The 12,879-nt window shown below is 36.8% G+C and overlaps 1 protein-coding gene across 9 annotated transcripts in view; it reads right to left on the bottom strand.

Moving 5' to 3' along the window:
• Positions 1-2,822: 2,822 nt before the first annotated feature.
• The window catches only part of GEFmeso (Guanine nucleotide exchange factor in mesoderm), a 360,741-nt gene continuing 350,684 nt past the window's right edge, over positions 2,823-12,879 (bottom strand). For 8 of the 9 annotated variants that reach the window (XM_071666347.1, XM_071666346.1, XM_071666349.1 and 5 more), the window contains 10 exons: positions 11,899-11,999; positions 11,377-11,493; positions 10,705-11,017; positions 10,237-10,392; positions 8,397-8,492; positions 8,143-8,272; positions 7,707-7,873; positions 7,487-7,594; positions 6,655-6,825; positions 2,823-6,317 (listed from right to left, as the gene is read on the bottom strand). In XM_071666347.1, the coding sequence (XP_071522448.1) occupies positions 3,750-6,317; positions 6,655-6,825; positions 7,487-7,594; positions 7,707-7,873; positions 8,143-8,272; positions 8,397-8,492; positions 10,237-10,392; positions 10,705-11,017; positions 11,377-11,493; positions 11,899-11,999 (3,927 nt within the window). In that variant the 3' untranslated portion in view covers positions 2,823-3,749. The remainder of the gene's footprint in view (positions 6,318-6,654; positions 6,826-7,486; positions 7,595-7,706; positions 7,874-8,142; positions 8,273-8,396; positions 8,493-10,236; positions 10,393-10,704; positions 11,018-11,376; positions 11,494-11,898; positions 12,000-12,879) is intronic. The other variant, XM_071666352.1, reaches the window with a different exon arrangement.

The raw sequence follows: 12,879 nt of genomic DNA, 5'->3' as shown, positions 1-12,879 counted from the left end.
ACAAGGAATGGCCCAACCCTCCCACATACACATACATAAACGCCCACACACGCACCTATACATACATATACATTTCAATGTATACATACATATACATACACAGACATATTGGAAAGGATCACAATTTTGTGTGTAATCAAGTATATTCCTCTGAGTCCATGGGGAAAATGAAATACGATAAGTTCCCAAGTGCACTTTCGTGTAATAATCACATTATCAGGGGAGACACAAGAGAGAAATATAAGTCAGTTGATATACAACGAAGAGAAATAGCTATATCACCATTTGGTAAACATGCGATTGTTTACCAAATGGCGTTCTAGCTCTCTTCATTGTATATCAATTGCTCCTTTGCACTGCATTTACTGGGTATGTATCGGTAACTGAGAGCATTATGAGATATTGCCCATGATTATTTCAAGTATAGAAGTGTTTGAATAGTCTATCTTTCAATTTTGAAACAAACTTTTTGAAGCATTTTTCTTAGAAAAACAGATTTCCTTTAAAAACTCATTATGAGACGTAGATTTTATGCTGATTATTTCAAGTATAGAAGTGTCTGAATATTTTATCTTTCAATTTTGAAACAAAGTTTTTTGGAGCATTTTTCTTAGAAAAATGGATATCCTTTAAAAACATTATGAGACGTATCTTTTATGCTGAATACAAATCTGGTGTTAGAATATTGTTTTGTCATGTTTATGACATTCATTTAAGCTGTTAAATGAATTCAGCTTTTAATATTTTCTGATTCTTTGCATCGTATTTATTGGGTATGTATCAGTGAATAAGAGCACTATGATATATTTTCCATGGTTATGTCAAGTATAGAACCGTTTGAATATCTTATCTTTCAATTTTAGAAACTCGTTATAAGAATATTTTTCATGCTGAATACAAATCTGGTGTTAAAATATTGTTTATTCATCTATCACATTCATTTAAGCTATTAAATGAAGTGAATTTCAAAATATTTTCTGCTACTTTCTATTGTATTTATTGGGTATGTATTGGTAATTGAGAGCATTATGATATATTTTCCATGATTATTTAAAGTATAAAAGTGTTTGAATATCTTATCTTTCAGTTTTGAAACAAAATGTTTTTGGTCCTTCAATTTTTGGTATTTTTCCAAAAAAAAAGATTTCTGTTACAAGCTTAATATAAGAAGTATTTTTCATGCTCAATACAATTCTGGTGTTAGAACATTGTTTAGTTGCCTTTATGATATTCAATTAAGCTGTTAAAGGAAGTCAGTTTGAAAATACTTTCTGCTCCTTTACACCGTATTTACTGGGTGTGTATTGGTAACTGAGTGCATTATGATATACTGTCCATAATTATTTCAAGTATGGAAATGTTTGAATATTTTATATTTGAATTTTGAAACAAAAAGTTTTTGGGGCCAAAAATACCCTGAAGTATTACCTTTAATTGTTAACATTTTTCATAGAAAAATAGACATTCTTTAAAAATTCCTTATGAGAAGTATATTTTATACTCAATTCAAATCTGGTGTTAAAATATTGTTTCGTCGTCTTTATAATATTCAATTAAGCTGTCAAGTGAATTAATTTTTAAATATTTTCTGATCCTTTGCATTGTATTTCCTGGATATGTATCAGTGAATAAGAGCTTTATGATATATTTTCCTTAATTATTTGAAGTATATAAGTGTTTGAATATCTTATCTTTAAATTTCAAAACAAAATTTTGAGCTAAAAAAATACCCTGAACTATTACTTCAGTTTTTGGCATTTTTCTTAGCAAAATAGATTTCTGGAAGTGGAAAAAAGAGAGCAAGGGATTTTCTCTCCTCATTATTTTTAGTCTTCAGGAGAATAGTGATCATTATTTTGTCTAAAGAATACTTTTTTGAAATTAGCTGACAATTAGCTCTCATTTTCAGTTTTCCTTGATACTTTATATTCATGTCCCAGTGGATAGCGCACATTCTCAGCTGACTTGTACTTTCAGAGTTTAAATATCAGTGGTTCTCCCTTTTGTTATTATACAAGGGTATTTTGCATGTTCTTTGCCTGTCCTCTAGCACCTTGGTGCATTTTGAAGGACTGCCAAATGTGTTGGATGGTTAAGCGGTAGATTTGAAGCTCTTGGGACAAGAGCTAAATAAGAGTAAGGCAGTTGTTTTGGCAAAGGGAGTCCTTGTCAAGGAATTATGGGGAGTATAAGTTTTGTTGGTCTCGAGATTGTTTAGGGGGGGTGATCTGTAAGTTTAAAGTTGCTGAAGTGTGAAACAGTGTTTTATTTTTATTTGAGGGTTAATGGTTGGTTTGGGGGTGGAAAGGGTTGTGCTGTTGCAAAGATTAGAGTACCAAGTACGTGTACTAAAGTGGGATTGTACTCATTAAAATGTTATTACTTTATCGTGCAGCTGTTGAATGTGTAAGGTGGTTAGCAGTAAGTGATTGTTAAGAGAGCCTTGTTTTATTTAGTTTGCTTTTGGCAGTATGGATGACCAGGAAAGTGAGGCATAGTTGAGTGGGTGCAGATGAATTGTTTGAAGAGTATAGTGAAGGAATCTTTTCCATGTATTGCTTATACAACCCCAGGACCTTTTCTTAGTGGGATTTCTTTATTTTCAAGGGTGCACTTTGTGCAGGAGTAGGGAAATCATGGACTTCTTTGGAGTGAGAAGGTCTTCAATGAGGCTGTACTTCCATTCTTTTATTTGTCATATTACAGCCTCGCTGAAGGTTACACTCACAGTGTAACCACTTGCAGGTGGAATCTGTAACACATACACTATATAGAATTATTCAATCAAAATTGGAGTGATAAGTAATACACATTGTAGAGAATCAAGTTTTATAATAAATTTTATTAGAACATATGGTATGTATAAACTGTACATAGGTTCTTTGCTTTATAAAAGCACACATGGGTATCTTACAATAACATCCAAATGTAAATGGTTACTCTTCTAATAATGCATCAAAGAGCAAGTTCATTTACACCTACAAGTAATGGAAAATGAGGGCAAAGAATCATGACTAAGGTTGAGATTCACGATTTAATATGTAATCTTCTGTTTAAGACTTTACCACCATCTTCCACCAGCACAATGACACATAATCACTTAGTGATAAGAAAGGTGAGAAACAGGATTTAAAGACAATAGGTTCGTATGTTGAAAATAACCAAGATATTTGGAGACTAAAAGCCATCACATGGAACTATACACAAAGCAAATTTCAATTAATAATCAAATTAATATTCAATAATGCATATTGAAAGCACCAACAAAATAATACATAATGGCCAAAAACTTTAATGAAAACTATCTGTGCATAACATTACTCTAAAAAAATTTACTCCACTGCTCTGTTCACAGTAATGTTCAAGAAAGTTTTTGACCTGAGTTACAACTTATGTATTACCAAGATTGTCTCTGACTAGTTTGTTATTAAAAGAACTTGTGCAGGAAGGTCAATGCCTTTCTTCACCAGTGACTTTAATGCAGAACAAAATAACTATTAACTGTATGTAAATGGAATTTAAATTACCACCATAGTAATCCCAATTACACAATCCTTTCAAAGGCTCACTTCACTATTATATCCAAACTTAGTTGTTTACCTGAGCAATACAATTTTTAAAGTGATCCTACCTGACCATATTACAGCTTTGGTTAATTCTTCTTTTTGATGTAATGATTTGAAGACCTTGAGCCTTTAATTTAAAATGATTTTAAGAGATCATAAAGGAATAACTGATGTGACTGAAATTTACACGTCACTTTCCGCCTGGAGTTTCCCTATAACATGTCTTACCCAGCCCCTTGACATTCTTGGTTCCTCAAACTCATCCCTTTCTGATGGGGAGGTCACAATGGCACAAGACAAAAGTGGTGACCCCCTCTCACTCCCTAGAGGACTTGCTGTACCTAAAGAGGAAGGTTTTGGGGATTCAGGAGTAATTGAGGGACACGGAGATAACCTTGGAGGGACTGAAGATGATCTAGTAATAGGTGGTAGAGGGTTACCAGCTAGACTGTTAAGAGGGGAAAGGGTGATTGGACTCTTGATAATGGGAGATGGTGTCATTATAGATGGGGATTTAAGTGTTCGAGAGTTTCTACGAGTTAAACCCTCTCTCTCAGGCGATTCTTTGGGGGATACTGAGGATAGTGGAAGATCTGTTTCACCTTCTACTTCTATTTTAACCCGACAAACTTCTAAATCCTTTCTTCTGTCATCCAAAGTTCTTATACCATCAAAACTGGGGTTGATTTGGTCATCACGATTAAATTTAGAGCACTCTTCTAGATTCTTCAGTTGTTGCATGATTAAGTTACCACAAGCCCTGCTTTTCTTTGTCTTAACACTCTCAGGTTTAGCAGGAACTGGTGGTGGTACTTTCTTTGGTTGAGAAGACTTTGAATCTGCACACCCTGCTGAAAGACTTGTGTTGTTCTCAGCAGAATGAATACATTTCTGATTTTCATCTGCTGACTCAATTAATGTGTTTACTACTGGAGACACTGATAGTGGAGAGCATTTTAATGAAAGGTGAGGTGAAGACTTCCTTGAAACTATTGGTTTGGTTTTACGACTAGTAGATGACTTGTCTTGATAGAGGCTGGCTGGGGGTGACTCTGTATCCTCTGGATCACTATAGATGGCACTATCTCGGAAAATTTCTGTATCAAGATTTTCTATTGCCTCAAATGACCTTTCATAATAACTATCAGCTGAGGCATCACTTTCAAAAGAAGGTGATTCCTGATTTTCCTCATTTTCCTCCTCCACATTAGCCATATTAGAGGATTCGGTGCCCTCTATTAACTTGGTATCACGACTGGAGGAGGATGAGGAAGATGAGGAAGAGGTGAGAATAGAAGAGGAGGACAAAACAGAGTCTGGTCTTAGGTCTGATTTGGGCTTCTTTTCTATAGGTCTGATCCTTGGTACTGCATAATCTGAAGGCTCGTTCGTTCCTGCCAAACGAGCCCCAATGCTAGAACTACCTTGTTTGTAAATGGGGAGGGCATAGATATTTTCTATGGGAGACTTCATATTTGAAGTCTTTTCACCATCTTCAGCTCTTATTTGTTTGATACGCTCCTTCAGTGTTTTGGAACAGTGTCTTGCCATGTTGTACACCATCTTGCTTGTCTTTTTATCCATATTCTTATCAAGGTCACTATCTACTGATAAATTAAATACAGAACCAGATGGTTCAGATGCAGTTTTGTTGTTTCTTGGGCTTGTGATCTTATTAAATACATTTTTAATCGTGGATTTATTGTTAGAAGGTTTGTATATCTTATGTTCTGGATGGATGCTAAGAATGTTGTCCATGCTCATGTGTGGGGTCATAGAGTAGTCAGTGAAGTTATCCTCTGTATCATAGGGGAAACGTTCATGGGTATTGGCAGTGGGACGAGGTTGATTTAGGTATTGTTCGAGAGCACTTAGGCTTACCTCATTAGTGTTGTAAAAGGCTATAGTTACTGGACGCTCGCGGTTTTCTCGTGGACTTTCACGAAGTTCATCACGGACCCACACATCTGTATTGAAACTTTTCAAAGGAGCAGCACTTGGCCGAGTTGTAAGCTGGGAAGCAGATACATATATATTATCACTGTTAATGTTTAAACATTTATCTACAGAGAAGGACTGAGCACGCCGCAATTTCGGCCTTTCCATGCTGGTAGCAGAAGAAGCTGGAGAGAGCCGTGACTGCTGCAGTGTATTACTCAGTCTCTTCTCTGGACTTCTGCCTCTTATAGTACTCCATATATTGAGGATATTATCATAATTGGAATTGCTTTTCTTAATATTCGGTGTCTTTTTAAAACTAAGGTCAGATGAAGACCTTCTCACAGGCTTTAATTTCTTCTCACAAGATAAAGTTTTACTTTCACAAGGTTGGTGAACAGAAAGAGCACTACTGTACACTGATTGACATTCACTGCTTGATACATTGGCACTCTCATTCTGTGTGGCACACTGACCATCTGTACTCACACCATTGAAATAAAAGTCCACATAATCACTTACATCTTCCTGCCTTAGAGTGTTACCACCTTCTGAACTTGAATACGATTTACTGCCCTTGAAAGGACCATCCTCATTTTCTGTATCAGAAGTCTCATAATGGAAAGGCTTCTTCCTCACCATATTCCTACGTTGCTTGCTTAGGAGGAGTTTCTGCAACTGTAAGTTATGCTGCAACAACTGACTCACAATTTCTTCAAGGTTTTCTCCTTGTTCTGTATCTTCTTCAGCACCAGCCTCCTCTTCACCATCCTCCTGCTCACATTCAGACATTGAAAGACCATCAACAGAAACCTGAAATATAGAGTAAATTATATACAATCCAGTCCTGAAAGTAATCTGCTGCAGTACGTTACAAGGATGTGAAATGGAATTTACAATCTTGCATGTAAGCTCTTGTTGATATATATCACATTAGAAAGATTTTACATAAGAAGGGCTATCTTCATTAACAGATTAATAATATACACATAAAAAAGCAAGGAGAAATTGTGGAAAGGTTTGTTGCACCTGGATGTGGCTGTCATTTCAATAAGATACACATGACATCTAAAAGCCTTTTCTTACTCTCTTCCTGGTACTTGCTTGTTAATGTGGGATATGGCCAATGGGGGGTGGGGGGTTAGCTCACCTCTGGAGTAGCAGGATTACTTTGGCTGGTTGAATTGAGGTCTCTAGATGGATTACACAGGCTAGATGGAGGGGTGTCAGGGATATCCTCTGGTGCAGTGCTGATGGCTAGTGCCTCTCTGCTTCCAATTCCTGGCTCAGAGCGTCGTCGACCCCACATAGAAAGTTTTAGCTGCAATGTGATTGACATTTGTTAATATGAATTCTTTGCAATGCTTGTTTACTGGATTTAATTTTGTTGAATCTATAATTACAGATTTATGTGGATGAGAAATGATGGATGAGAACAAAAGGGCTTGATTTAATCGATTATGTGATAGTTGATGAAAGGTTGAGAAAGTTAGTGCTGGATACTAGAGTTATGAAAGGATAGAGGTATGGCATAGGGAAGAATGGGAAGTTGTATGTGTTGGCAAGGGAGAAGGTGAATCAGAAAGAATGCAAGGACTATGAAAGAAGAGTTACAAAAAGGTTAGATGGAAGTGTAGTAAATGTAGTGATGCAGTTATGTCTGAGGTGTTTAAAATGTTTAAAGAAAGACTTTTATAGGCTGTAAAATTAGAAGTTGGATACAAGGTTGTAAGATATGAGAATACAAGTGGACATGCCAGGTGTATGGATGCGATAAATAAATGCTAGGGAAGAAAAGAAAAATGCATATGGAAGACTGATCGAAAGGAATGTACCAGTAAGAGTTCAGCTACAGGAGGAGGGAAGAATGCAAGATGTGTCAGTGGAATGTTTTAAGGCTGTTAAGGGAAGACGGTAAAATTCAGCAGTAAATATGGAAAATCCTTAAAAAATATATTTCTCAGGTTACATACACCACTAACCTTGGGTTTTTCAGTGGATGTAGGGGTACAAATCACAGAGCTCTTTCTGTCTAAATCCTCATCCTCAGTGTCTCTAGTACGGCTCACACTACGACTACGGGCTCCCTTCTGTGTAAGATAATTAGGCACAATAAGTTCAGTAGCATACGGATTTCACAATATAGAATAATGTAAATAATACAGATGAGTTTTGGCATAAATACATTATAGTGCCACATACCTCTTCTTTCTCTTTCCTGGCACGACTGGGACGTCTGAGTCGTAGTTTTGTGTTAAGTACTCCTTCTGATGATCTTCGTCTTTCACGATCAACTTTTCTCTTCTCCAGGTACTCAGGTGCATGATGGGCACGTCGGCCACTGCTACGGCCTTCGGTCATTAGCATATCTAGTATAAACAAAAAGAAATATGAAGAAATGCTTTATAATTCAGCCATTTTTCTTTTGGAAGAACCATCTACTGCTGACACTTTTTCTCATGGGAGAATCATTGTAATGCTTTGTGACAAATGCCAATTACTAACCCTCTGCAACCTAAGACTCTAATAAAACATTCATGTAATACTGTGTGGTATTCTAATATATATAAAAATATATGGTTAAATTTGAGTTAAGTTTTTTAAATATTATTTCTTGCTAGTATTAACAAAATATTACCTTCAGGTTTGCTCTGGCCAAGTTCCATGACCAGCTGACGTGCATGAGCAGGGATATTGGCACTATAATTTTCAAGGATGACCCGCTTCAGTTGCAATGTCCATTCCCTTTTTTGCTCCAGATTACGGGCCTGTTGTTATTAAAAAAAAATCATGGATTCAAGGCAGGTATTTATACTTGATATCTGTTATACAAATAATACTTGAGAAGTTAAAACAGACAGCAGGTGGATATGACCAGAATTTAAGAATCACCTCAAGAGTATACTGGAGTCGTGGGTTGTCAAATGGGATGACATGGAAGCTAAGTGGTTCACCTGGAACAGACTCAATCAGCATGAGGTTGGAACACTGCAAAGAAAACACAATGTTTGTAAAGATTAAGTCCTCCAAGAATGATGACATGATAAGCAAGTATTATTGAACATGGTTAATCTTCACCAATTAAAAGGACATTACAAAAAAATATAACAATGTAAATAGTTTTCCTTTGTATATATGAAGAGACAGTGACAAAGCAAAATAAATAAAAATAAATAAATATATGAAAAAGATATATGTAAGTATAGTGTGCCCAGCCCTTTCTTATTTTAGTTTTGTGTCATATCTAATGTACCTGGCCAGTAAGTAGAATGTTTATTTCTTATTACTGATTTATCTCGTAGTTCCAACACTAGGGAAAAGAATGGTTTATAGAAAAATGGCTTGGTGACATGAATAGTTTAAGTCTCATTTTGCTGGTTTCTTGCCCCGCTAAACTATGTATCTCCACAGCGTGATCTTGTATCAGGCTACAGTTTTGCTACTCTGATCAGCTGAACCACTACCCGTAGGGCTCCATACCACATACAACATGGCAGATTCATATGCACTTTAAGGATATGTTTTTACTGAATGTGTTATCTGCTTGGCAGAGAATCTTTCAAGGTAAGTTGAACATTTGCTTACTACACACTTGACTTTCAGATCTGATGTGAGCACTCAGGATCTGCAAAGGCCAGTGGTAAAAGTGGTAGTATTGTCTCCTGTAGTGACATTTTAATTTATTTAGATTTGGAACTGTCTTATGAGACCCCACTATAAATCATAGTACAGTATAAGCACTTCAAAGATCAGTGGCTTAATGCTGTAAGAAGTAACATTTTTGACTCAGACGGTTTAACAGATGATTTTCTTTATTGCAGCTTTGCCTTCCTTCAAGGTTGATGTTAGCTTGCTGCAATGTTCTAGTTTGGTGAGTATAAATGCTTTGAAGTGTGGCATCTAATATTGTCTCTTAAGCTCCACAAAATCTAGCTTTCCACTTTTTTTTTTTAAAGGCAACAGTGCTTTCTTATACTTATTGAAGGTGAGGTCATTAGAAGTAGATTCTGACTGTTAAAAGAGTTTGATATTGCAAGTAGTATATGCATAAGGAATGTGGGTAGGGGCTGTCAATTGTGAATATAGTTGCTTAAGTCTTTGAGGTTAAGACTTGAGGTCATGTAGATCATTGAAGATGATGATAATCGTACAACTGAAAGTACAAACAGAATGGTTGGACAGAAGGAAAAGTAGATCAGATTCTGACTTGAGTGCACTGGCACAGCTTTGCACAAAGGTGGTAGGAATTGAAAGGGGTCACAGCAAATCAACATTGGGTGTGTAGAGTAAGAAAATAGTGTTTATGTTACCATGCAAGCTTGCATTTCACTGTTAACACTTTTCAGATTGAAGATGTGCTTGCTGACTGAAAGGCTGTATATACCTATCACATACCATGTAAGTGGGAACATTGTGAGTAGGCAGGCTAATAGAGGGGAAATAATCAGGAGAATGTTGGCAGAATATTTAGGATGAGAGATTGGGCTGGGGTATATGCACAGAACACCTGTTAGAGTGAAAAGGAGGAAATACTGCATTTGAAAAGAAAACAACAGTTAAGATATCAAGATAGGTGTCCTGACGTGCATATTTAATGAATCTACATGGACAATCTGGCTGTCCCACACAGTGAGATGATATGCACTTAGGCTTACATTGAAAATAACTCGGTATACTTTACAGTGCTCTATTTTTGTGTATAAAATTTATTAAATTTTATGTATGTACATACCAATATGTGGGTTTTGTACATGAGAATATTTTCTTCCTTCTTTTTGGCTATAAGAATCATTTTTTCAAAGAGGAAGATATGTCTGAGGCCCTTGGCTCCACACATCCTGAAGGTGCCTTCTGCTGCCAACTCGCCATATGTGGTCAAGTCCTCAAACTGTTGAGATGAAACATTAACAAGACATTTGATTATGTAATATTAGGAAACATGCACAGCAAAAGTAAAATGTGTATGGCTACATCCTGTACACTTAAATATTAAATCCTTAGGAAGGAGCCTTTAGAATTTAATTATACTTTTTCATGAAGTTAGATGCAGCATATAAATAAATCAGTTTGGCTACATCCTGTACACTTAAATATTAAAGCCTTAGGAAATAGCTTTTAGAATTTAATTATACTTTTTCATGAAGTTAGATGCAGCATATAAATAGTCAATTTATTATAAAGAGTGAAGAGTACAATTTACCTGCCAACCATAAAGAAGAGACTGGATTTCTTGTACTCTAACAGCATGTTCATGTCGCCTTTTCATATCATTGATATGGTGAGCCATTCCTGTCATGGCTGAAAGTGCATTCCATATTTCAGAATATCCATTCCAATCCTTCTCAAAATGCTTTACAATATTGCCGAGAAGCAAGTGATATTTGAGAATGCGCTGCACAGGTTTAAGGAGATATGAACCGAGAGGCATTGTGTGACTTAGAGCAAGTTGCCGCTCTCTGAAGGCCCTGACAGAAGCTTCACCACGCATCAGTTCTGTCAATACGCTAACCGTTCTGCAGGAAATGATAATTTGGTTAGAACCCAATACCTGCAAGATAATGTTGATTATTTATCTATCTGTATCTTTGATGACCATTCCCTTTGGGAATTTCCTTAAGGGGGTGGCCACAGCAAAAGTCTCCATAACTGTTGAATTCCAATGCCGTTTCTTAGCCTTTAGTGCCTCACTCTTTACAGGCCACTGGCAAGAGGCAACTTTAGTGCAGTGCCTTCAGAGGCATCTACCTAATGTTCATATCACCTACTTCTAATGTTGTTTGGTGTTGTAATAAATAGTAGAACATTACAACAACAAAAGTACCTAGATAAAATCCATATAGGGTACTGAAAGCATGCATTTGAAAATGCTTACTTAGGATAATTGGTGCAATACTGTGTGTAGATTGCAAAGCCAGTGTTGTTTCGTACGAAGCACCGGGCAACTTCAACAGGGTCCACACCACATCCCTCTAGCTCAGATAGAAAACTCCTGAAAATGATATATTAATGGCTATGAATATTTTGGGGTATGTAATATATATATCATATATATTTTACTTAATCACTGCTTCCCGCATCAGCGAGGTAGCGCCAGGAAACAGATGAAGAATGGCCCATCCATTCATATATACATAGATGCACATACAAGCAGAATGACACGTGCATGCAGTTTTAGATATTGTTGGCAATAAAAACTTTACTGATGATAATAAGTGTAATAACACTTCTCAATTTCCTTTACAAGGTATACTACTGCACCATCAGGATGAAAAATATCCTTTGCACCAAGAGAACCACTCCTAATTAATCATTTATGTATAAATTTCTGTCCCTTAATCATGTCTTCCAGTGGCCCCTATTCATGGTTCGTTTCAGATGATGATGCTGGACTGACCTGTGTAATGCATATATTTGCTCAATGTTGGAGAAGAGGTCGTTCACCTGCCGCTGGGAGATGCCGGACTCAGGGTGTCGTCGCCAGTACTCCAAATAACCCTGCAAGAAGGATTCTCTTTACCTACCACAGAAAGAGACAACCCATACATATATGGCATGTTCATAGACACACTAACACCCTGTCTATGAAGTTCCCTTTCCTGGCCCAGGTTGCCGTCTAGCCTTTCTGCCTGGTGTGCACGATTTATCTTACATATCATACACTTTACAGTAGGTAACCTACAGGACTCTTCATTCTGAAAACTCAAGTCTTTCTATGGTGAGTGCCACAGCAGACCCCTTTATAAGTAAAAATAAAGTATAAAGCATAAGTAAAAAGGAAAAATTTAGAGATGGGGCCCCATGAGTGTAAAAACACTCGCAATAATGCATGGAGTTAAATCTAACTGGGCACAGGGTACCAAAGTAGGTGTGTGTGTGTGTGTGTGTGTGTGTATATATATATATATATATATATATATATATATATATACACATCGAGGATGTAAGGCATGTGTACGTGTAGGAAGAGAGGAAAGTGATTGGTTCTCAGTAAATGTAGGTTTGCGGCAGGGGTGTGTGATGTCTCCATGGTTGTTTAATTTGTTTATGGATGGGGTTGTTAGGGAGGTAAATGCAAGAGTTTTGGAAAGAGGGGCAAGTATGAAGTCTGTTGGGGATGAGAGAGCTTGGGAAGTGAGTCAGTTGTTCGCTGATGATACAGCACTGGTGGCTGATTCATGTGAGAAACTGCAGAAGCTGGTGACTGAGTTTGGTAAAGTGTGTGAAAGAAGAAAGTTAAGAGTAAATGTGAATAAGAGCAAGGTTATTAGGTACAGTAGGGTTGAGGGTCAATTCAATTGGGAGGTGAGTTTGAATGGAGAAAAACTGAAGGAAGTGAAGTGTTTTAGATATCTGGGAGTGGATCTGGCAGCGGATG

The sequence above is a fragment of the Panulirus ornatus genome, chromosome 11, assembly GCF_036320965.1.
Source record: "Panulirus ornatus isolate Po-2019 chromosome 11, ASM3632096v1, whole genome shotgun sequence".
Taxonomy (NCBI): domain Eukaryota; kingdom Metazoa; phylum Arthropoda; class Malacostraca; order Decapoda; family Palinuridae; genus Panulirus; species Panulirus ornatus.
Note: the sequence above shows the minus strand (reverse complement) of the source record. Positions and strands in the feature narration are given on the sequence as shown.